Below are 24,689 nucleotides of genomic sequence, written 5' to 3' on the forward strand. Positions count from 1 at the left end.
TACATTTTCTCTGCCTACTGTTTCCCAAAAAAAGACTAATCTTTACGTCCAATCTTGGATCTCAGATCCCTCAATTACTGCATCCTCTTAGAACATTTTCACATGGTCACGCTTCAGGATGTCATTCCCCTTCTACAACAGGGCGGCTTTATGGCCACACTGGACCTTAAGGGCGCTTACTTTCACATACCCATACACCCTGTTCACCGCAAATACCTCAGGTTTGTCACAGCAGGACAACACTACTGTGCTTCATGTTTTCACAAAGTACTGTGCAGTAGTGGCAGCACACTTAAGTCAACAAAATGTTCACATATTCCTATACCTAGACGAGTGATTAATCAAAGCTAGCACCCATCAACAATGTCAATAACGCATTGTTGACAGTGGATCTACACCAAAGATTAGGGTTTACCATCAATGTCCCCAAATCTTACCTTTAACCTCTTCCGATTCAACCATACTTGGGGGGCATCACTCAAGACACAGCTGGGGTTAGCTTATACCAGTCCAGCTCGGATGCAAACTTTTCAAACCATTTTACCTCTGTTCCTGTCAAACACACTCACAGTTTGAACTGTCATGTGTTGTAAGAAAGGGCCTTCTTTGTGCATGATTGCCCCCACTTTTTTGCCAAACTTTGACTGAGTGTGCCCTGGGTTCCGGCCAAACAGGTACCCAGGCCTATGTTCTTTCCCTAAAGTGCATTGAGGCAAAACCCAATTGCCACTCTTTGGCCACAAGTCAGTACCTTGTAAATGGTACCACAGATACCAAGTGCACTGTGGCCAGGGAAGGCCTCTAAGGGCACTTATTGGCCCACCCTTAGAAAGTAGGGAGGGTGGGGGGGGGTGTTAGAGTGTGTTATAGTGTGCGTGTTATCAGAACAAAGTAATCCAAAATCCTTTGAACAAAAGCAGGTGCGGACCACTTACTGCAATTCAAACAGAGGGGGTTGCACAGGAGAGTGAGAAGCATTGGTTTCACATGGACTGGGCGGTGGCATACCGGCCATTGTGGGACCTCGCTTGGTTGCCTAAGCACTCTCGCCTCCGGAGTGGATTTGTCACGGCGCTGAACAAGACAGTCCTTGATCTATGGAACAAAATAGCAGTCAAAAGGGGCCTGACCACGTTCCTGTCCCCACACACTGCTATCGCACACAATCCTGAGTTTCGCCCAGGCTGGCCAAAGCAGGTGCTCCGTGCTTGAACTGAAGGGGAGTGTCCGACTATTGGCACCTTGTTCGCTGGAGGCGTCCTCAAGTCCTTTGACAAATGCAGATCTGCCTTTGCGCTTTCGCCAGCTGCCCACTATCAGTATATGCAATTGCGCCATTTGGCTTTCCGCCCCCGAGATGCATGCTGTGGTGACACATCCCTTCATACCGTTCAAGAAACTGGTGAGAACTTTCGAGAACGCCAAAGGCCTTATCTCCAAGACTTACTGGGTGTTACAACATTCTATCCCACTGCTCCCGCATCTCTATCAGACCACATGGCAAGCTGCTACCTCAGGAGGGCTCACTCCCAAACAGTGGGAGAAACTGTGGCACGATATCCCTAAGACCTACCGTAGATTTACCTCCCGTGAAACCGCCTATAAGCTGATGCTCCAATGGTACTGCACACCCTCTCGGCTGGCCCCCATGTATCGCTCCGTCTCCAACCTATGCTGGAGATGTGGGCTGACGAAGGCACTCTCTAACATCTGGTGGTCCTGTGAAGTGATTGCTACTTTCTGGAAGGAAGTTCTGAGCCACATCAAAAGGGTGGTGGGCTACCTGATCCCGCCACTGCAACACGTGGTGATCTGGGCATCCATCCCCCTAATCTAATGGCAATGACTGGGGCGGATTGGGCTCACTAGCCATCTCCGCTTGGCAGCGCGGCAACTCCTAGCATGCACATGGAAGCAGACCTCGACCTCATCCATAGTTCAGTGGTTCCTTCGGGAGTGGCATGCACTGGCTATAGAGAGGCTTTCACACAACATACTGAAAAGCAATTCCAGCGTGATTGGCAGCCTCTGCTCTCTTATCTCATGCGCATTAAATTCATGTGCTTTAGCCCCCCGAATCTCAGAGCCTTGCAACTCTTCCGAAGCGACTGACGGATGCATGAACCCCAACTTGATGGTAGCTCGGCCGTTTTGGGATTGTTAGCTGATTTCCTCACCGGGATAGACCCCCTTACCTCCCCCACACCTGCACACTCTGCGACGCTCCAACATCACATGCCTCACCACGACCTGTGCTGTTCTTGTTACTTTCTTATTACTGTTCACTTCTTTCTACTACAGCTGCCCTGGCAGTGGCCTTTCCGGCGCACATACACGCTTAGCCTACTGGACACAGAAGGGATTCAGAGCCTTTATGGGTTGCCTGGTGTCTACTAGCCCTGAGGGGCATTGTCCCTGCCCCCTGATCTCACATGCTGGTTGTCGCCGTCTGGGGCCTTGAACTCTCGACTTCATGGGCACATGTTGACACTAGATGATTTTACGTCCCCTATGGGTCTTGGGCTTTTTCGCACCTTACCCAAACCTTGGTGCAATGTTATAATTGACGCGGCCGTCCCGAAGAGGTTGTAGGCGACTCGCTGTGTACTTTCCTATAGCTGTGTGACATTTATTGTGTGAATGTGTACAACAAATGCTTAACACTACCCTCTGATAAAGCCTTACTGCTCGCCCACACTACCACAAATGGAGGGTAAGGTGCTATCTACTTTAACCTCTGCCTACCTTTTGAGGTTCCCCTGGACTCTGCACACTATCCCTCCCTGAATGCTGTAAAGAAGTAGAATATTATTATTTTTTTAAATTCTGGAAATCTGTGGCAGCCAGTTGTATACAGTGAGTCTGCACCATCATTGCCCTCTGACTCCTCCAACAGGATTCCAGTGAAGCCCTGTGAAGGAAAGTACTGTTTCTTTACATGCACCCCCCATTTTTGCCTGACATCTGATGCAACCTGTTTGATGTGCCCTGAGTTCCTGCCAATCAGGTTCCCAGGGCCTGTGTTCTTTCCCACAATTGTCCCTTTGTATCCACAATTGGCACATCCCTGGCCACAGGCATGCCTCTTACAAAAGGTACCAAGGGCACTGACCGAGGAAGGCCGATTAGGCCTGCAGCACCTATTTTGCCACCCATAGAGGCCCTGCACCCTAACCCACACATACTGCCACAGCAGGCTGCATGTTTTGGTGCAGAGAAAAGTGAAGAGTCAACATGGCATACATCCTGCGTGCCATGCCTGCAATCCACTGTCTAGGTAAGTCACCTCTCCAGCAGGGTGCACTAGTCCTAAGGTGAGGGAACAGAGGCATGAGCCCTGTATCCCTTCAGTGTCTAATTCCATTCATAGTCATTGTAAGTGTAGTAAAGATATAAAGAATATATATGGTCTGGAAGTTGGTCCCTACAATCTCCAGAGCACCAATATGGCTTTACAAAAAACTGGGAAGTTTGGTAGCAAATGTCTCAGCACATTAAACCCACACTGATGCCAGTGTGGGATTTAATGTGAAATGCAATCGGAGGGCATCTTGGAGATGCCCCCTGAAAATCGCCCTGGTGTGGTTCCTGAATGGCTGCCCACCATTGCAACCACCAGACAGGTTTCTGGACCCCTGGGTAGAGGGCCTCCGCTCCCTGGGTCAAGAAACAAAGCCCATCCTGGGCAAAGGTGTCATGCCTCCTCCCCCGAGATGGGCTGCACACACGAAAAGGTTAGCTTCAAAGGCCTGCCAACCTTTGAACGCTGTACCTCCCTTGCTTCCCCCAGCAACTGGCTCCACTGGTTCTGATGCCCACTTGGGTGGGAGAATCGTCGGGAAATCCAAGTTAAGAAGAGCATTGTGCACACCGTTGCCAACCCCACCCCTCAGGTAATGGAAGCATGTTGAAGCACACATCTCAGTTCCCTCCATCTTGAGGGGTCTCTGCCAATTAGGAAGAGGCTCGTGCCCCCTCGCACTGGAGGGTAGCATCATATGGGGGGTATCCACCCCAAGGAAGGGACCCATTAGTTCCAACCTACATGCCCCTTTAACGCCCCTAAACAGGATCGGGTGACCAGCGGCAACACAATTAAAGCTGGCTGACAGCCATAACCTCACGAATAGTGTCTCACAATAATTAGTAGCTTCATATTCTGAAAACTCGTCTGCATCACAGAATATGGAACCTGCTTAATGAGGAACTTTAATTAAATGGAATTCTGGTCTCTTTTACCCTTGAGACCATGTACTACTATTTACCTCGGGTGGAAGAAAACTGACAATATGGACCGTAATCATAGGAATTTAGCCCTGAAGAAGTCGCTGTGGACCTCATGGTAGCGACAAAACACGTGTTGGCTGGGCTAAGACTCTGTACCAAGGAACACAAACAAGAACACATTCTGGAACCACGTAGAGCAGTGGATAAACCGTGTTTGTTTCTTTCCTACCCTCATTACTGTGCTAACTTAAATCTATGTACCACTAGTGTTCGCTGGGGAACTTGGAGGACTTTAGAAATGCTGTTGGAGCCCTTGTTCTCATCTGGCTGTGGTAATGTCTTACTCTGTGGCCTCCCAGACTTCTTATTCACATGCAGCATAAGAATCCTACACACTGAAGTACTTCGCATCTAGGGCCTGAATAAACATCACAACACCCCACACCTGATGGAACTCCATTGACTTTTCTCATCAGCCCACACCATCTTCAAAATCATCTGCATCAATTACAAAGCCCTCTCAACCTGAATTGTCAAATCAAGCGCACACAACGATATCAATGATATGGGTAATCAAGATATAAAGTTTTCCAAGGATAAGATCACACACTAGTGTTCATTTTCATTCTTGTTTTAATGAGTGTATGGATGTTTCTCCTGTTCAGAGGAGATCCATGTAGAAAGAAACCAGCCGACACGTGTTTCGTCAGTAAGGGTGTTAACCCTATGACTCATCAGGGCTGCACTAGTATAGAAGGTCGTGTTCTCGGGGGAACGGTGATAATTCCAAACCACTCCTGTTCGGGTTTGTAGGGTCCTAATGTGCACGGGTCTGCACAAGGAAACCGGTTAAATGGACCAATATGTAAAGTCCGACAACGGCGAGTAATGCCTGTTGTCACTTTTAAAGCGGCGTTTCCGCCGTTCGGGTGAAGTGAAAGGTTTCCCGTATCCGGAGAACACCTTTCACTTCTAGCTTTTTGCCGTGATTTTCTTATGGCGGTTTCTACTGTCCTAGTGCTGTATCCTCTAGCCACAAATCTAGATAGACTTTCTTGTTGTTTCATGATCATATCTTCATCATTACTACAGTGTGTGTGTGTGTGTGTGTGTGTGTGTGTGTGTGTGTGTGTGTGTGTGTGTGTGTGTGTGTGTGTGTGTGTGTGTGTGTGTGTGTGTGTGTGTGTGTGTGTGTGTGTGTGTGTGTGTGTGTGTGTGTGTGTGTGTGTGTGTGTGTGTGTGTGTGTGTGTGTGTGTGTGTGTGTGTGTTTTATATTTTATATTTAAACTTGAGTATGTGGGGATGATACCAGTATCCAAAATAGTAACTAAAAGAAGAACATGGCTAACAATGAAAATTAACAATAAACACTTGATTCTACATCACAATAAAATGGTACGGCTATTCCTCCGCCCCCCCCTGTCTACTTAATTCTATTGTGCTTTTGTTAATCACTCTTGCACTACAGCACTGGGCTTCCTGCCGGGAATTCTACCTTTGCAGACGTGTGACTGGACGTCCACCACTATACATCCCCTGTACTTTTGAGGCCAACACAATTTTCCCATGGTCTTTTTAAGGGTTCTCTCCGTCAGTAGTTAGTCCCTCTCGGGTAGAGCCCTTCAAACCTTTTTGCTATGAGCCCCCCCTAAGGGAAATGTTTTCAAGCCGGGCCCCCCCCCCCTCCAAAACTTTATGCAAGACTAAGTGAGCAGGAGTGGTATGGCTGAGCGTAGGGGGCTAGGAGTATGAGATAATTTCAAGAGTACTTTTCTGTAGCTCAAATTCTGCACTAAATATGAGCAAGATAAAAGAGCAAATATGTCACACAAAATACAAATTGACCAAAACCCTCTGCCTCACATAATTACGGTGTAGCCTCAGCCCTGAGTAGCCATCTGCCTCGGCCTTTCCCTACCACGCCTTGCCATCCTTCCAGCACTGAAATACTCTCTAATTCTTTCAGACACTAATCACCTGCCTCCCCTCCCCCCACATTTTTCCTACACTTTACATCAACGGTTACCTAAGCTCTAATGCTAGCAAAGCCCTATACCTCTTTTGCAAAGAAAGACAGTAGTGATTCTGATGCAGTGGGCCCCTCAAACCCCTGAGATCAATTGCCACTTTACTTGCTTCACTAATGATAGCTGTGGCCTTGGGAAACAGTCTCATCACGTTTTGTTAAAAATATGGGCCCTGATATTGCATCCTACCCTTCTGTAGTCTGGCCCAAGCTAACCTGTCACCTCTGCTTTGACATTCACCTCCCTTGGGCCATTGGTATGAGGCCAAAAATACCTGCATAGCAAGGGTTCCCACAGATCTAATGCAAACAAGGAAAGGTAGTAAAACCGCCATAACTGCGGTTTAGTTGGCCTCTCATGCCACTGGTCCTCAGTGCCATTGCACCGACAGCACCAGTGATACTTACAGCCCTAGGAAATAGGCTTCGTTGTCAGCCCACTATGCAGAGATATTTCTCCTAGACCTGAGGCTCAGAGTAGACTGTCTGCCCCTTTGTGTAGTTAAAAAAATAAAAAGGGGGAAGCACAGTCCCACATCTCCCCCTCTCAGGGCTGGGGCCCTGTGGCCTGGACCCTAAGTCATAATTGGAGTGCAGTGGCCCCTTCACACTCGTATTCCCAGTACCACTGAAATTATGCGATTTTATGGCTTTTTTATATAATTATGGATCTGCCACATAATCCATCATTGGTGCATAAGCTGCTGATTTTAGAAAAAAGAATTCTAGCTCAAATGACACAAATTAGTTTCAGAATATTATGAACCTTTTAATCATTTCTTTGTTCCTGTCATGTACTTCAGCTGCTGTTTGTAAATGAAAACCGCCTGAAATTCACGCTTCCAGGCCGTTTTCATTTACAAGTTGTTACTGAGACTTTTACGCCCCCTGGTAACATGGCCATGCCCTTCAGATTGAAGACGTCTGCTCTAGGGTCATATTTTAATTTATCAACAGGACACCTCACACTGGCAGTGTAATCCTAAGGCTTACCTTTTATCCTATTCCACAAGCCTCAATACTTAGACTCATTAGTTGAACCATGCTTTGCAAGTGTCCTCACTCAGTCCTGCATCAACTAGGATCTCTAGCTCTTCTACCCACTATTGCACTTTGCAGTAATTCTTTTGTTGCCAATATTGTTATCGGCCACCTCCACAAAACGTCTTATTCCAGCACCACTGCTGGTCAGCACCTTCATGCTGCCTGAATGTTTTTATTTTTATTTTATTATGTTAATAGTTGGTTATAGGTGGCTGATGCTGTCAAAAGATTAAGATCAGTGAAAATCCTAGCTGAACGTGAGCTGGTCCATGGCACGTTTATCAGCAGGTTTCCATGGCCACTAAGCATTCTGTACTATTGCTAAATATCTTCAGAAATGTGGGAATGGGGGAGTGAGTTGTGTGACAGGCTTCAGGTTGTTCCACGGAGAGAACAGCCAGGGCAGTTTGTGTGTAAGCAGCTTCTTTTGCTAACACGTGGTTTTGGATACTTTATTTTGTTCACCAATGCAAGCTGTATTTTTTTAGCTGTTGCCATTTGTATAGGAAATTAACCCATTTCAGTTTGATGATAATCACATTTCAGGGAGACTGCACTTGTTTATGTTAAGTCTTGAAAATAAGTGATATTAACTATGAAACATATTGGCTTTGGAGGTGCTACTTAAGCTGAAGGTGCAGACTGAATCAATATAAAAACCAGCAGTTGGCAGCCATAATAAAGCGCCTTGTCAATCAATATAAACTTGCATGTTGACTAATTCAATTTACAAGCATATATAACTATATAGTCTAACTAAAAATTGTCTCCTGTTTTAGGTGTTTGTGGGGAAGATTCCTAGAGACTTGTATGAAGATGAATTGGTTCCCCTGTTTGAGAAAGCTGGTCCTATTTGGGATCTCCGCCTTATGATGGATCCTCTTTCTGGTCAAAACCGAGGGTACGCTTTTATCACATTTTGTAACAAGGATGCAGCACAAGAGGCAGTTAAATTGGTAAGTCATAGTTGCTCTACTTCTTGGGCCCTAAATAATGAGAACAGTCACAAGATTATTGCAAACTATCAAACCTATTCTGTGAAGCAGTTCACTTGTTTTAGTTTTGCAAGCTTGTATTGCCAGTTGTCATAAAATGGTTGCCAGATTCAATTGCATGGCAGCAAGTGGTCCAAACAGAAGTGCTTGTATTTATGGTACATAACAGGGCTGCCTGTTTTAATGCGAAAAATGTTTTTAGGCTATAGCTTGTGCCTGATTTGTGGCTTTGGCGAGGAAAGATATCCATATTTGAATTGAATGTAATGTTTGTTTGGTTCACTGTTAAACAATAGTCAAACGAGTATTGCATGAAATAAAATTCTAGGATTTATATTAATTGATGCATGTATTTTCATTGCAATATCGTAACAGGTTAGATCTTCAGTTCAAAGTTGTAAAATAGAACTTTAAATGTCAAGAATTTTTAAAACTTGAGGTGCCCACTCAAGCATTTGCCTCACCTCCTCCGCCCGAAACTGGGACATGGTAGTTGGATTTGCAGCTCGATGTTGTGGTAAACAACATCTTCTGTCCATCCAGAGGGCTGTTCCCACTCCCCATTTACTCCTGTCACACTTCACTATCTGTTGACTTCATTCCCTGCTGTGATAATGTTCCATCTCCACTACTGCAGGAACATCTCCCAGCAAAAACTAAACTACTGATTTTTTTATTTTAAGTGCTCTGACCACGAGTCAAAAGCCACTTTTCAGAACTAGTTTCTCGAGGAAAATCAAGTGGATTTGAAAGCTCTGATGTAAGAAGCTCTTTTTGACCTTATGCAAGACTATCTCTCCATAGTGCTTGTGCTGTAGCATCTTACCAAATGCTTAAGGAAAACTTCCTTTGACCTTCTTAAGATGAGTTACAAACGTGAAGTAGGGAGGACGTTGCTTACCCAAGGCACTGTTCTTAGCAACTGTCTTCTGCTAGTTTCCCTTCTGTGCATCTTCATGCCACCTACATACTCCAGAAGGGTCTGCTGTCTCCATATATGCCCTTTTAAAATTTGTCAACACATTTTCATGCTTAAACCCTGTGGCCTCTTTATAAAACTTACAAATAATAATTTTCAACTTTTCAAGAGACTCTCCAAAGTTGGTGGCATGGCCTTTGTTGATGAATGAGACTCAGTCCATGGAGGCATGGAGACTCAGTACAGAGCGGCATTGAGACTCACCGGTACCTAAAGTGTCAGCTGAAGTGCAGTGGCTCTACAAGACTTTAAGAAGCTGAGACTAGAAGGGAGCAAGAGTTAAGCAATTGAAGGGCTTCGTAGATGAACCCACCTTGCCTGTTGCAAAATGGGCAGCAGTTGTCCAGGCCCAATAATCCCACCGGCCTAGCCATCAAAATGAAATGTAGTTTAAATAGCCAAACATTAACAGATCATTCAGGTGAACGCCTGAGAGGGCTGCAGGCAGGCTTTTACACCACCAATCGTATTGGTATGGAATGAATCTAAGGACTATGAAGCAATAAGATGATGTGAATGTTCTGCAGAAAGCGGTTGTCGCTCACTTTCTATCTCACTAGATTAGGAGCTCCGAACTACTGCAATTGGACTCCAATGGATAGAGAGTAAAGTAAGGGACAATGTCTGCGCTCTGAACATCTCCCATTAAAGTGTGCGTGATAAAAAGGAGGGTAACCACTACAGCAACACCATGCTCACTAATAAAGAATATTTGAGCATTTCTATTAGGAGTCGTTGTATATCCGTGTGGCAGAAAACGGACATTGAAATGTAATTTGAAGTATAGGCATGTTCTAGTTAAGTATTTTTGTCTGTTGCTTCCAGAAAGATGTTAAAATTCTTGATACACCTGTGGCCATTAATAGTCAAAAGGACCGTATTTTTTGGGGTGCCCTTTTATGGACAAGTTTTAGCAGTTACAGCCTCTTTGCAAGTTTTTGTTGCCAATTACTGAGTCGAATATTGAGACTCTTGAACTGCCTCCAGTGAGGCACCATCATTCAATTAGGCCCGGGGTTAGCGGGAGGAGAGAGTTGCACCTTGTGATTTTGGCAATGTTAAAGCTCCAGTGTATATAGTAGCACATCCATTGAGATTTAAAATATTGATGCCTAAACCTTTTTCGGACAAATTGATGCTTTCTGTATAGAGACCAACTCAAACTGCTTTTAATCAGGCTTTTAATAGGAGTGCTGCAAATGTTTTCATGGCTGTATGTATTCCTTATTTTCAATTCCATTTGTGACGAAACACAGCTTATTACGTTTTTACAGTATGCATGGATTCTAAAGCAAACCATATTGAGCAATTTATTTTATGTTGACATATGACATGAAGTATATTTCAACAATGATGATCCAGATTTAAGCCCTCCCCCTTTCAATTGCTTATCTTCATCCTTTAGAAACCTAAAAAGTTCCTCCAATATTCACCAGTTAAAGTTTACCGAACGAACTAGGATATGATCCCATGCTATGCACTGCGTATGACCTCACATCTATCACTCATAACATGTTAAATTACCTTTCTCGCAGACCAAGCCTCTATCGAAATATGTCAAGTCACACCTTCAGTCAGTGTCTAGAAGGCAATGACCCCCCAGCTTCGGCGCTGAAGATGGCACGTAAAGGTCCACAAAGGCCTGCCTCGAGACTGGCACCTATGGAACCATCAATTGCAAGATTTAAAACTACCTGACAATCTGTCCAGCAGCAGACAAACTATCTTGATTGGAGGAAAAAGTTTTCATTAACCCCCCTCTTCTGGGAAGATTATTGGCAAGCCTCTTGTCCCTGAGCCCACAAATGCAACCTCCTGCATCCTCAAACAAAAACTGATCTTCCAAGAGGAGTCCTCCTTCGAGCCTTCTTCTCCTACAGGGCCCAAAAGGTTTAGGGGCTACAACCTCGTCCCCTGCTTCTAGGCATTCTCCTTCACCACTGTAACCTTTCGCCTTGCACGCCTCCACAACATCACATTCCACAATCCTCTCCTGAATTTCTTAATTAAAATTAAACCCCTGGTGTCCTCTTCACTCTCTGGACCCGTATTTTGAGCCCTTTGTGCCAAGGGAAGGGGGTGGTTTATGGGAGGACTAAAAGTTGGATCCTACAGATGAGCCGGACCTGACCCATAGTCCTCTAAACCCATTCCACCTGACGACACCTCACTTGTCATGCAGTAATTCAGCGGGCTGACCGTCACAAAGTGCATGTCATCAAAGATGAACACCATTTCCTGGAGACTCTATCGAATACTGAGAGATTGTTGCACCACTTCTTCATTCTGAAGGGCATGTTAAAGTCTGCCACAAGTAATTTTCAGGTGGTAGTAAAAACCAAAGTAGTCATCCCAAATGTAGGGGGAAATAAAGTTCAGACCTGCTTTGGGAGACCAAGTGAACATCCAGGGTCAAGGGTCATTTAAATAACAGCGGGCACCAGACAGGGATGCTGCCTATCTACCTCACTTCATGCTTTGGCAGTTGAACAGTTGGTGTGTGCAATAAGGGAGCCACATGCCCACAGAGACCTATCGTTTTTTGGACTCCAGTTGGTGATATCTGCTTATGCAAATGATCCAAATCATTAAAGACCCCACTTCAAATGGCTCACGACTTCTCCAGGAGAGCTTCCAAATTGATAATTTAACAGGATTGAAAACTACTTGGAATAAGTCCTAGGTGTGCCCCATTGAAAGACACCACCATTAATTTCTTACTTGAGTTTCCACTACAGTAGACTACTGAGCCTGTCTGCTATCTGGGAATTGAGGTACACAGAGTTCCCAGGGAGATTATCCACAAAAGTGGGACGGCGCTCACTAAACCCGCTGATAGTCTGCATAGATTAGTGAAACTTCTGCTGATGTTGACTGCAAGGTCTCCATAATGAGAATAATGCCATTACTGAAATTGCAGTAAATGTTCCTTAACATACCCATTTGCCTTTTAACTTAAGCCTTCTTTCATAATCAGCTAATTATTTGACTAGCCTGTGCTGCTCAGCACCCCCATATTAGTTGGCCTTCACTATTCCTTCCTTAGGAACAAGGCGTTCTGGCGGCCCATGACTTGGAGCTCTATTTTGTGGCTCAGTCAATTTGTGTGAAACTAGTTAAATGTCTCTCCCACGACTCTACATGTTTCCTTGGAAGGGGGATGCTCCTGCCCCCCAAAAAATTGACAGCTATTTGAAAAGCTTCTTAGGAAAAATAATTGATCTAGTTGAAACTACCTTTATGTGGAGTGGAGTGGAGTGGAGTGGAGTGGAGTGGAGTGGAGTGGAGTGGAGTGGAGTGGAGTGGAGTGGAGTGGAGTGGAGTGGAGTGGAGTGGAGTGGAGTGGAGTGGAGTGGAGTGGAGTGGAGTGGAGCCTGTGACCTGTATAATACCCGTGTATCCTGCAATGAAGATATTATAAAGGACTGCACTTTAGAAATGACCGTGCTTGAAATGTTTCTGTATTCCAGAATTCGCAGTGCAGGCAAGGCAACATTCCCAGAATTCCCAGCTGAACCTGCATCCCTACCATTGCTAAGCTATATGATGTATAAATCTAGCACTTACGCATTACCTGTCTATATGTGCAATATGGGAGTTTTGCAGCGTGAATCTTTCTGGATTCACTGTTGTGCATTATTCCGCCATCTAGTGTTTGAGTCCGGAATTGTAGTATTTCTTTTATTTATTTTTCGTTCCCCAGGTGGGCGTCGACATACCACCATTTGGTGTCCGTTGTGACGTCGACGCGCTTCCTCCTGAAGCTCTCACCTTTGGTCACCATATTCAGATTATTTTTTCCGCCGTTTTGTCTGGATCAACAGTGAAGGGGCTCCAAAACTTTGAGAAGACACCAGAGGACAAATTAAGACAGAAGTCGACGGAAGAAGAGAGAACATCGAAGAATTCGACGTTTCTACGGAGAATGCTCATACAGGGGGCTCCCTGGGCGCGGTGATGGACAAAACTCAGTTTAAATTCGACACAAACTGCCACCACAAGTACGCACAAAAGGTCCAAAGCCTGGTTTGCAATCTGACTGCCGCTGACTAGACCATCGAAGCGAGGACTGCAACGCCAATGCAGCGTTCACCCCGTAGTCCCTCAGATTAAGGGAGAGGCAAAGAAGAGCAAACTTCTACATGCAGGGGTTGGGGACACCTCCATCGCTCCGAAATTTGGGATTCTCCAGCGGAGAGGAAGACTAAATCGCAGAAAGACCAGAGTAGAAAAATTAACTTAAAAAGTAATCTGAAAAGTAATGTACAAAGTAATTTGAAAGGGAACTGTGAAGTAATTTTAACTGTTGAGTTACCTGTTAACAAACTAGTTGCATCCAACTGCATTTCAACTGCAGTATGCCTGCAAAGTATTATTTCACTTACCTGCACCAGACCTGGCTTGGTTCTAGAAATAAAAGAACTAAATATTTTTATACCAATTGGTTTTTGAGGGTGTGACATAATTTCTTACCTCAGTGTGTACAATAAATACTTAACACTACCCTCTGATAAGGCCTGACTGCCCGCCCACTCTACCACAAATAGAGAGTAAGGTATTATCATCTTTCACCTCTGCCTATCTTTCGGGTTCCACTGAACTCTGTGCACACTATGCCTTACTTTGGTATAGTAAGTAAGAGCCAGCTTCCTACACTGCCCACATGCAGGGGTCCCAGAGCACTTTGAAGCTCTCTTTATAGAAGACTATGGTATGTCATGAAGTACCAACTGAAGTATGGGAAGTAGTTTTTGATATGGTTGTGCCAATGAATTTTAGTGGAACTGCCAAATATCTATTTCTAATTGACATGTTATCAATGTGGCCTGAGGTAGGGGTAGTCCAAGAAGTTACCATTGCAGCTGTGGTGAAGTTCTTGTCTGATATATTTTCCAGAGAGCGATGTCCCAAGTGAATCCTTATGGACAATGGAGTGCAATTGACCTTTAGAGAATTTGAGAAGTTCTGGAGTGAAAGACGTTTTTCACAAAGTGTTCTTTATATCATCCTGAGTCAAATGGGATGATTGAGCAGTTTAGTCGCACGCTGAAGAAAATATTGATTGCCCGTAGTGGGAATGTTGTGAGAAAAGGGTGGCGGGCATTCGCATTGCATCTTGTGCCAAAACTCAAGCATGTATTCAGTGTGCTGCTCTTTGCACAGCTTACTCGTCTGTCCTTCCATCTGCAACATGAAGAACAAAACTTACTATATCCCTTTGTGCGGCTATCTTGTACACTTATAATATAAGTTTTCTCAAAGTTAGAGGTAAACCGTAATTAGTTTTCATTATGGGCCAGATGTACTAAGGTTTTTCCAGGCGTAAAGGAGTTTTAGACCGGTTTGCGCCCGCAAAAAAACCTGTGGCCCACGTACTAATGCTATTTTGCGAGTTTTAAATCAATTTGGGACTCACAAAATAGGATTAGGAAGGGGCGTTCCATGGGCTTCCCTTCCAAATAGCGGCTCCTTAAGTTATGTGTGATTGGTTTTGTGGTCGCAAAACAGTTGCAGTTTACCACCCTTCCCAGAAGGGTGGTAAACCACTCTCAAACGGGAAGGGGTCCCTAGGGGTCGCCTTCGTGAGTGGGGACCCCTGCCCTTAAAAAATGAAACTGAAAAGTATCATTTTTATTTTTTAAATGCCTCCAGTTTTCCTTTAAGGAAACCGGGCTGCATTAAAGAAAGAAAAAAATCACCTTTATTTAAAAGCAGTCCCAGACATGGTCTGCAGACACCAGCAGGCCACCATCCCTGGGAGTGCCAGCCATTCCCAATGGGGTCGCAAATTGTGCTTGTTTAATGAATTTGCATGAGGCATGCAATTTGCGACCCCATTGGGAATCAAAACAGTGTCCCAGACACTGTTGTGCATCCCAATTTGCGATTCGCAATGAGATTCAATTTGCAACTTGCAAATTGCCGGGTCGTACATCTGTCTCTAATTTGCAAGTCAGCGGAACCTCACCTTCATGTTAACTCTTCCAGTATCTGTCAAGTGCCATATTTTACAGATATTAAAGATCCCTGCTGCTGGAATAAGGGTGTTGGCTTTTTTTGCAAGTTTCACTCCTGACCTTGTCAATGAAGAACAGAAAATGGATCAGTGAAAAAAAACTTACAGTGAAATACTCTGCCTACAAACTGGTATATAAAAAGAGGAAGCTCTGTGTCACCAGTTCAAAAGATTTAAGACCATATGGGCGTCCCCTAATACTGAAAAAAATAACCGTTCAAGAGGAACCACAAGCGACAACAAAGATATAAAACCGCAGGGCTGGAGGATGCATGTGGGTTTCTTGGAACCATTAATTACTTCTGGATTATTCTTGTCTGATTAATCTTGAGTTATGGTTCCCTTATCTGTTGTGTAATCGGATGTAATAACCACTGCTGTTAAAGAAGTTATAAAAAGATAGAATTAGGTCTCAAGATTCCAAACGTTTTTACATCATTGTCCTAGCAAAGCAGTTTTCAAGCAAACCATTCCAACCAGCAATTTACTCTGTGTAACCCAAAAAAAAGAAATTGTTCAATCCTAACTCTTCAGTTTTTGCGTCCTTGTAAGCCGTCCCCTTCATCTATTGACAGTGAGGTCTTCAAAATATTATTCTTTCCTTTCTCATCCGAGGAATTTGAGGACTCTGTGTGCTTTTTTCAATGTTTTTACATTCTTTTTATTAAACATATGCCTCCAAATAGAATCAATCCAGTGTACATGTTGGGAAGTTTGGCATACACAGTGGTACAATAGTTTCAACATTTAAGACCTCTGAGTAGCCCGCCCTTACAGCCAGCGAAGTCCAGGGTACAGTTAGCTTGTGTGATTTATCTTTGAGCCATCCCTCCTACTATTGCCCATAAAGTTCCTATATTTCACCCAGGCCCCCCATATATTTTCCCATTTGCGTGGGCAGACCCTGCTTTGATAAATTGAATGCTCCGCCCGTTGACACCATTCCAAATTGTTTTTCCAGGACTCCACTGTTTGGGCCTCCTCTGCATCCCACTGTTTGGGCCTCCTCTGCATCCCATACTTGGGCAATGTTTCTTTTAGCCACTCTTCCTGCCAAGGCGAGCCAGATCTTGGCCCATTTCGGTCAGACTATCTCGCCTGTCACTTCCAGTATATGTCATCTCTACCCTGCCGGGACTTGAGCAACCACCACCTTTGTCATCACCTTGGCCTGGCCCCCCCAATATCTTTGAATCTTTGGGCAGGGCCACAATATGTGGAAGAATGTTCCCCTCTCACCACAACCCCTCTCACACTCCTCGGACACACAATATCCATTGCGGTACTGCACTGTCCTCTAGGCGTAGGATCTATGCAAGAAACAGAGTTGGATTAGCCTAAATCGTGCCCTTTTAGCAATTTCTATGGGACTCGGCAGGGCTACAGCCCAGTAGTTGTTCTCAAGCAGAACCAAGTCAGACTCCCAGGCCGCCCTTAGGGGACCAATGCAGTGTGGGGTGTTATTTACTAACTACCTGTATGTGAGTGATATGGCTCTATAATTGGATAGAGTAGGAGTCTATCTTTGAGTGGCGTGTATTCTGGTAATAGATCCCCTTCCTTCAGGTGACAATGCAGTGCATGTCACAGTTGCAGATATTTAAAGTGTTCTCCCTCCCCCATCTGGAACTTTGTCTGTAGGCTGCTCAATTCAATCATTTTCCCTCCTCTCCAGACATCTCTCAGAAGATCTATGTCCATCTATTGAATCCCTCCAGGTGCCTTACCTCACCTAGAAAATCTCCCTCCCACAGTGGGGTTTATTCTGTAAGCTTGGCCTCCCAGCCGACCATTTTCGTTGCCTTCCGCCATGCCGCGACCACTGTCAGTGTGTGAATCGAAAGTGACGCTTTAACCTTTTTTTCCTTGTAAAGCTCAGCCAGGTAACTGCCCTTGCTCATAGCTAATCGGTCAACCCGATATGCCCCCCACCTCCCTCTCATATAACTCCTGCTGGAGCCTTTTCCATGTGATCCAGGGGGATATGTGCATTTTTGTGAGTTGTGAAACAGAATGGGTGTTTAAAACCAAGCAACCCAAAGCATGCCCCTCTTCCTTACTTGCCCCACTTTCCGCCCACTCCTCCCTTCAACTTCTTGGGTGAGTGGGTTAGTTTGGTTTGCTATGATTTGCCAGTCTATATTTGGATGTCCACTTATGCTCTTGTTGCCCCCTCATTACTCAGTAGTCCTGAGAGGATTTCACCAGGCACAGCTGCCCTCCTGCTGCTGCCTCCTTTGCCAACATGCCTTCAGCAGTTCCAGCCAAACACGCTGTCAGTAGGCGGATACAGCACATAAAGAGTGGAAGGGGCCATAACTATTGTAGAACAAACGTCAAATGAATGTAATAGTCTTTTTTTGTGTGTACTATTGATGTAAGTGCTTAACTAGGTACAAGCATTGCTTGGCTTTCTTTAATTGTACCTCTTTTTTTAAATAAACTTTTTCTTGGCATTTAATTAGAATACATAATACAGTGCAGTTAACAAGTCACAACAGATCTTAAACAGTTGGTATAGTTCCGGACAAGACATTTCCAAGAGCACCCTTCATTTCATATTTTTATTTTGGGTCATCCTTGTCTGCCCCTGCTCTAGTATTGATGGGGGCATACAAATATTGCCCGGAACACATTCCCTTTCCCCCATACCTTGTCCCACTTCTTAGTGAATCTTCTGTTTGTGTAGACTGCGCGTTCAGCCAGCATGCGGCAATCGACATCCTGTTCCCATTTAACTATAGTTGGTGACTCGGGACCCCCATCTATGGGTGAAATTAGCTTTGCGAACATGTGGCATCCCATGTATTGAGCAAACCTATCTTGGGGGATAGTTCTAGGGCTATCCCACAGACTTGTCCAACCACCCTGTTGCCCCCCCCCCCCCCCCCCCCCCGAATGACTGGATCAAGGGGCATTCCCAGATTATATGATAGAATGTGCCTGTCACCCTGCATCCCCGGAGCTACTTTGCCCCTTTTAACCAGTGTAGTGCATGGGATGTATGTGCGATGCAAACATTTCCATTTGACCAGCCACAGTCTTGCTGGTATGGCCACCGCCCGCGGGGAGGACAGTGCATCGCGCCAAACCGCCTCCTCCTCCAAGTCCCACACGTCATTCTGCCAGCACATATATAGCTGTTGCAACGGGTCTGGCAAATTGTTAATTATTTTTCGTTAAGTGAGCAAAATAGCTTTACGTTCTATAGGATCTGCTAGCAGTCTGTCCTTGAGTGGGGTGGCATCCGGAATCCCAACCAACTCTCTGGTTGCCTCCAGTATGGCATGTCGTATTTGCAAGTAGCGGAATGGTTCCCCTACGGACAGTTTATATTCTTTTTGTAGGTCAGTAAATGTCACTATTTTAACCTTATTAACCAAATCCCCAATTTGTGATATACCAACGATATCCCATTTGTTGAATTCGCTAGAATTACTCAGATTGCCCAGAACTGCTCCATGCCAAAGGGGAGATAGTTGTGTCAATTTATTACTCAGCCAAGTTTCTTTTCGTTGTGGTAGCATGCCATATGGCAACAGTGGGAGCCGTGTGGCCAGTGAGTTCCTGTCTATGTGGTTTTATATACAGTGCCTCTGTACCCACCTCGACCCATCTGTCCATCCGACAAGCCAAGTCCTGCTGATCTCCTTACACCCATTTATTAGGTTTCGCTGGGGAACGGAGCGTAAGCTCCGCCTCCAGAGAAATCTGTAGTTTCTAGTAAGGGTGCCTTGAATACGCCCCTCTATTTCATTGGCTAGCTCCATAAATGGAGGCTAGCCATTGGAACAGAGAGGCGTCCGTCATGGCCGGACCAGATTCGGGGGCGTTCCCGAGAATCTTTGGCTTTTGGCTACGTCATGCTACGTCAGCCAAAAGCCGGGAACGCCCCCGAATCTGGTCCGGCCGGGCCGTGCTTGCTGCTGTCCTGCCTTCCTCCGTGTCCCTCCTCCCGCCGTCCCCCCTCCCCTCGCTGTCCTGTGCACGTTTCCCGTCTCCCTCCCGCCGTCCGTGTCCTCTCCCGCCGTTCGTGTCCTCTCCCGCCCCCCCTGTCCTCGTAGGTGCTTGTTGTCTTGTAGTTTCACTTTAAGTAACTAAGGCCTAAAAAATTCCAGGAGGCGACCTCTAAGCTCAGTTCATTGTAAATTTGCCCTGTCACGCATCAGGCGGTGACATCCGCCAACCTTTAAATGCACTTTTGGCAGAGGCAGAGCACACACATGCCACAAGCCTGGGCTGTATCGTGTTGTGAGTTGCAAGGCACCCTTTTGCCTGGAAAGGCTTCTACCCACCAGAACTGGGGTCCCGATTGGATGATTCGTTTTGCCCGAGCACAGGAGGAGGCGTGGCCGAACCTCGCTGACCGCTCGCCTGTACTGCATCAGGACCTGCAGCACGAGCCCTCTTCAGCTGTGAACCCTGCCACCATGAGCGCGCGCCCGGCTTTCATAGCGGCAGAAGTCGTCGAGGAGTTTTTAAGATTTCCTGAACTCATCCAGCAGCTGGAGAGAGCCCTGGCCAACTTCTCCCGTGGCGCTGAAGGGGGAGTTGTCCAGCCGCTGCGGACCATCGTTCCAGTTGCAAAATACAGCGGGTAAGAGTGCCTTACTACTAGTGCAGAGATTCTGGGCGCTGCACCAGCCGAGAGACGGGGAGATGCGTGAACTGCCTCGTTATTTCTGCCTTAAACAGTCATGATGCTTCTGCAGTACATATGCAAGGTCAGTTAACAATGTCCTTTCACTGACCCGAACATTCCGGGACTTTGGAGTCCGTTCTTGGTAAATTAAAAAGATAAGAGATGCGTCAATGGGCAGAATGCAAATTGTCCTCCTGTAAAGCAGAGGTGGCCAAAGGCATTAGTCACATTCATAAGAGCGTGCGAGCCTCCTGGCGTCCATTTCGTAGGGTTGAGATCGGAACTCTTCACCCACATCATTAATTAAGTTATTCACACAGACATATGTTCCCCATCCTCAGAACAAATGATCTTAAAATATGTGAATATTTCTATTTATTTAATTCTTTTTTTGCAAAGATCTCACTCGTTTAGAAAGTAACTTTCACTTTGAATTCAACAGAGCCTATATATAGGCTTTTTTTATGGGCAGACGGACCCTCTCTCCTATAAACTATAGGGCGGAATGTGCGCGACCATCTGCTTTATTGTATTTTCTCAGACAACTTTGCCGACTCTGGTAAGTGCAACGAAATTGCGTGGTAATTTGTAGTCCCTGTCGGGGATGCAGAAATATTATAAAAAGGTGGTAGTTTAACCTGGAAAGCGTGACACTTGACAGGGCTGCACAAGGCAATCCGAGTAAATCCAGGGTCTTGCTTCATCCCAAGAGTGAATAGAACCACGGCCCGGCCAGTGAAGGAATTAGCAGCTACGCATACAACAGTTAATATAAAAGAACCTATGCTCAGCTCTCACAGTTAATTCGTTGGCTCGCCCACCTCCATTGTTATTTAATTATCATTGGATTTTGAGTGACATCCTGGAACGTTCTCTCTCTCCAAACAATCCTCCTTCCTCTAACTCCTATCGCCGCTTTAAAAGAGCAGGACTGCCGTTGCCCTTTTAAGAAAGAGTGTTGTCGCTGTGAGGAAGTTCGGAGAGCAGAGCATTGTGTGTTTTGGGTGTGGAGTTTAGAAGAGAGATGAGGAAGAAGTAAGTGAGAGTAAAGAGAAGAGCCCCTTTCGAAATATTAAGTGAAACATTCTTTGACGACCGGGAGTCCTTAAACAGTGGAGAAGATACGGGCTCGGATCTGTCCAATAAGACTTGTACCTGCAGAGAGAGAATGTGTGAAGTGAAGTACTAGGAAGTACATTTCCAATTATTATACTGAACGTTGCAGGCCAAGCTGGGGGCTGAGTAAGACTTACGAGTTACTGGTTGAATTCTGCTCTGCCCAGCTGTGACTATCCCTGCTCCGAGACCGCCGTTCGTAGGGTATCATCAGACAAAGGGCTTCCCTGACATCCTGTTTGTGCATTATTTTGAACCGTAACCACAGACCACAAAGTGAATTGATAGAGCTTAAAAATGAGGTGAGTACATCAACCGTTCGTGTGCAGTGCACTGGTGCCCTGTGTAAATTCACTTCCTCATTTACTTACATCTTTTTTTCACGGACTTTAATCATCCGCTTCAGATGCAGCCTGCCCTGTGTACTGAGTGGATGCTTCATACCTAGTTCCCCTATGTCAGTCACGGGAGCCCTGGAGAATGCACCCAGGCTACGTGGAGCAGAAATGACGGGGTGTTTTAACTCACAGGCGGCCTCTCTCTCCACATAAGCACACTCCAGGCAGTCCCCTCTCCTCGGTATTTGATAAAATTGAGTGCAGAGTGTGAGTGCAGAGTGCAAAGTGAGTATGCAGAGTGCAAAGTGAGTATGCAGAGTGCAAAGTGAGTGTGCAGAGTGCAAAGTGAGTGTGCAGAGTGCAAAGTGAGTGTGCAGAGTGCAAAGTGAGTGTGCAGAGTGCAAAGTGAGTGTGCAGAGTGCAAAGTGAGTGTGCAGAGTGCAAAGTGAGTGTGCAGAGTGCAAAGTGAGTGTGCAGAGTGCAAAGTGAGTGTGCAGAGTGCTGAGTGTGCAGAGTGCTGAGTGTGCAGAGTGCTGAGTGTGCAGAGTGGTGAGTGTGCAGAGTAGTGAGTGTGCAGAGTAGTGAGTGTGCAGAGTAGTGAGTGTGCAGAGTAGTGAGTGTGCAGAGTAGTGAGTGTGCAGAGTAGTGAGTGTGCAGAGTAGTGAGTGTGCAGAGTAGTGAGTGTGCAGAGTAGTGAGTGTGCAGAGTAGTGAGTGTGCAGAGGGAGTGGAGAGTGCTAGAGAGTGCAGAGTGACTGCAGAGATTAAGCTAATGGCAATGTAAATGGCAATGCCATTTATTTATCTGTTTTCAAAACCAACACATAAATATAAATTTTGTCATTTACAATGCCAATAACTCTAACTTTTCCAAAGGCGAAACCATTGCATTGTAAATGCTTGTTAATAATTGAAAGGTGGTCAGCCCAATAGTAGCAGCATATATCGGGCAGGACAATTCCCCCATCGTACCATCCACAGACTAATTTAGGTCCCGCTAAACATATTGGCTTACCGTCCCAAAGTAAATTCCTGACCTCCCCTTCAATTGATTTAAAATGGGTATCGGGAACAGTATATGGAGTATTTTGCAACGCATACAGAAGCCGCAGCAGAGCCATCATTTTAAATAGTGCAGCTCGACCTAGCACTGACAGAGGCAGCGTTCGCCAATGGCGAAACTCACTCTGCAATCGCATCAGTGGGCCTAGCAGGTTTCGGTCGTGGAAGAGCGATGGATCAGCTGTTGAGTATTTGCCTAAATATCGAAACCCATCTTCCACAATTGTCACCTCACAATTAGCCAGGAGGGTTGGTGCCGGCCCATGGAGTAAAACAGCCATTCTGATGGATACATCTGCCTGTGGATTTCTCACCTTTTAAATACCCCCTGCGCCAGCATTCCTCTGAAATTCTTTCCTAGCTCTCCCACGTCGAGGAGGACGTCATAATAGCACGGCTTCGCTTGTTACTCCCTATGATGTCATAGGAGCCATAAGAAGTTCTTGTCTGCGTTCTGACATCCATTCCCTTTTTTCCACGCCGTCGACTCGTAACTGGTTTTACTAGGGACTCTCCATTTTCTTAGTGAATACTTTTTTTCCTCTAAGTTTTCAGATATGGCTACTTCTAAGAAGTCCGGATTTAAGCCCTGCAGGGAGGGTGGCGTTCACATGTCGAAAACTGACCCCCACAATGATTGCCTTTGGTGCTTGTCTTCCGACCACGATGTCGAAGGTTGTCGAAGCTGCAGGAAGATGAATCCGAAAGCTCTTAAAGAACATGAATCTAAACTCTTGATGGCCAAAGCAAAAAAAGAAGAGGGGTCGAAAACATGCGAAATCGTCGTCTTCTCACACTTCAAAGAAGAAAAAAAAAACAAGTCGAAGAAGAGGCATGGGTCTTGGCACAGTTCGTCGAAGAACAAGGCATTGAGGTCGCCTTCGGACCTTAGCGGCTTCGGAGGAGGCTTCGGAGGAAAGACTTTGTGTCTCCTTCTACTTCACCACAGGAGACGCCGATTCATGCTCTGGGGTTGCCGACGTCGAAGGGCTCTTCGACACCTAAAGGTTCTCCGTCACCCAGGGAGTCTTCTCCTGCTCTCCACCGGCTCCGCATATTCCAGTACGGCCTCAGGTGATATCTGTTAAGGAAGGTACGGATCCATATCCTCCCTTTCCTGGTTCCGGAAAGCATCCTACGCATTTTTTAAATGCGGTGTTTGGCATGTTTGCCAGGACCTCTAATCCAAGTGGTGCGCCTTCAGGCCCCGCGAGACCATTGGCTTTTACTTTGGGTGTACCTCATCAGTATGCCCAGACGCCTTTCGTGCCATTTATGACGACGACTCCAGCTTGGCATTTTCCGGCGCCAAGGTCTTCCACTCCCGTTCCTTGGACTCCTTCGACTGTCGAGTCGGCGCTGCCTCTGATTCGATAGACGCCGTGGATTGATCCTGAAGGTCCTCCATCTACGCCGATGCAGTCGTCAACGCCGCCACCGATCCTGAAGCCGCGCTCTAGGAGGGATGCACAGAGGCTGCTTGAAGAGGAGCAATATAGACAGGAACAGGAGGAGGGAGAAATTGTCAACTGTTGACGAATTTGAAGGTCTAGAGGAGGCCAGTGGGTTGGATACTTCCCCAGAGTATGAACTCTCATCTCCAAAGGCTGGGATATCATAGGAGGATGCTCCTTATGTTATGAGGAAAGCAGCTGAGTTACTTGACCTACAGTTATCTTCAGCTGAGGTAAAATCTAACATTCTAACTGAGGTTCTTAATACATCTTCAGTTTCTGAGCCTCTTCAGCCCTTCAATGAGACCTTGACCGAACCTATTTTGGAAGTCTGGCAAAGACCCTTGACTGTTCCAGCAGTTTCCAGGTCTATTGCGAGAAGGTACAAGTCATCTCCTGGGGATATGACGTTTCTTTCATCTCATCCATCACCTGAAATTTTGGCGGTCCAAGCTTCTTACTCAAAACAATAATCTGGTTCCTTCCCTACCATCCTGAGGAATAGGGGGTCTAAAACAAAAATGGAGCAGGCGGCTAAAAGTATTTTCATCTGCAAGTATAGCATAAAAATCCACTAATTTTACCTGTTTACTTAGGAGATGTATCCATGCTCTAATGGACTCTGTCAAACAGCTAGCCCCAAATCTACCTGAGGATGATCGGGTTAATTTCCAGGAGGCACTTTCAGACTCTCAGGCCGCGGCCCGTCAAGTTATACAGTCCGGTTTGGACACGGCTGACTCAGTGGCACGTGTAATGGGGTCCTCTGTGGCAACAAGAAGACCAGCTT

The 24,689-nt window shown here is 45.8% G+C and overlaps 1 protein-coding gene across 5 annotated transcripts in view; it reads left to right on the forward strand.

Annotated features, from left to right (window-relative positions):
- LOC144823835 (heterogeneous nuclear ribonucleoprotein R) overlaps positions 1-24,689 on the forward strand; it is a 413,049-nt gene that overhangs the window by 273,014 nt on the left and 115,346 nt on the right. For all 5 annotated transcript variants that reach the window (XM_078682698.1, XM_078682699.1, XM_078682697.1 and 2 more), the window contains one exon: positions 8,078-8,254. In XM_078682698.1, the coding sequence (XP_078538824.1) occupies positions 8,078-8,254 (177 nt within the window). The remainder of the gene's footprint in view (positions 1-8,077; positions 8,255-24,689) is intronic.

This window comes from Lissotriton helveticus, chromosome 3_1, assembly GCF_964261635.1.
Source record: "Lissotriton helveticus chromosome 3_1, aLisHel1.1, whole genome shotgun sequence".
Lineage (NCBI taxonomy): Eukaryota > Metazoa > Chordata > Amphibia > Caudata > Salamandridae > Lissotriton > Lissotriton helveticus.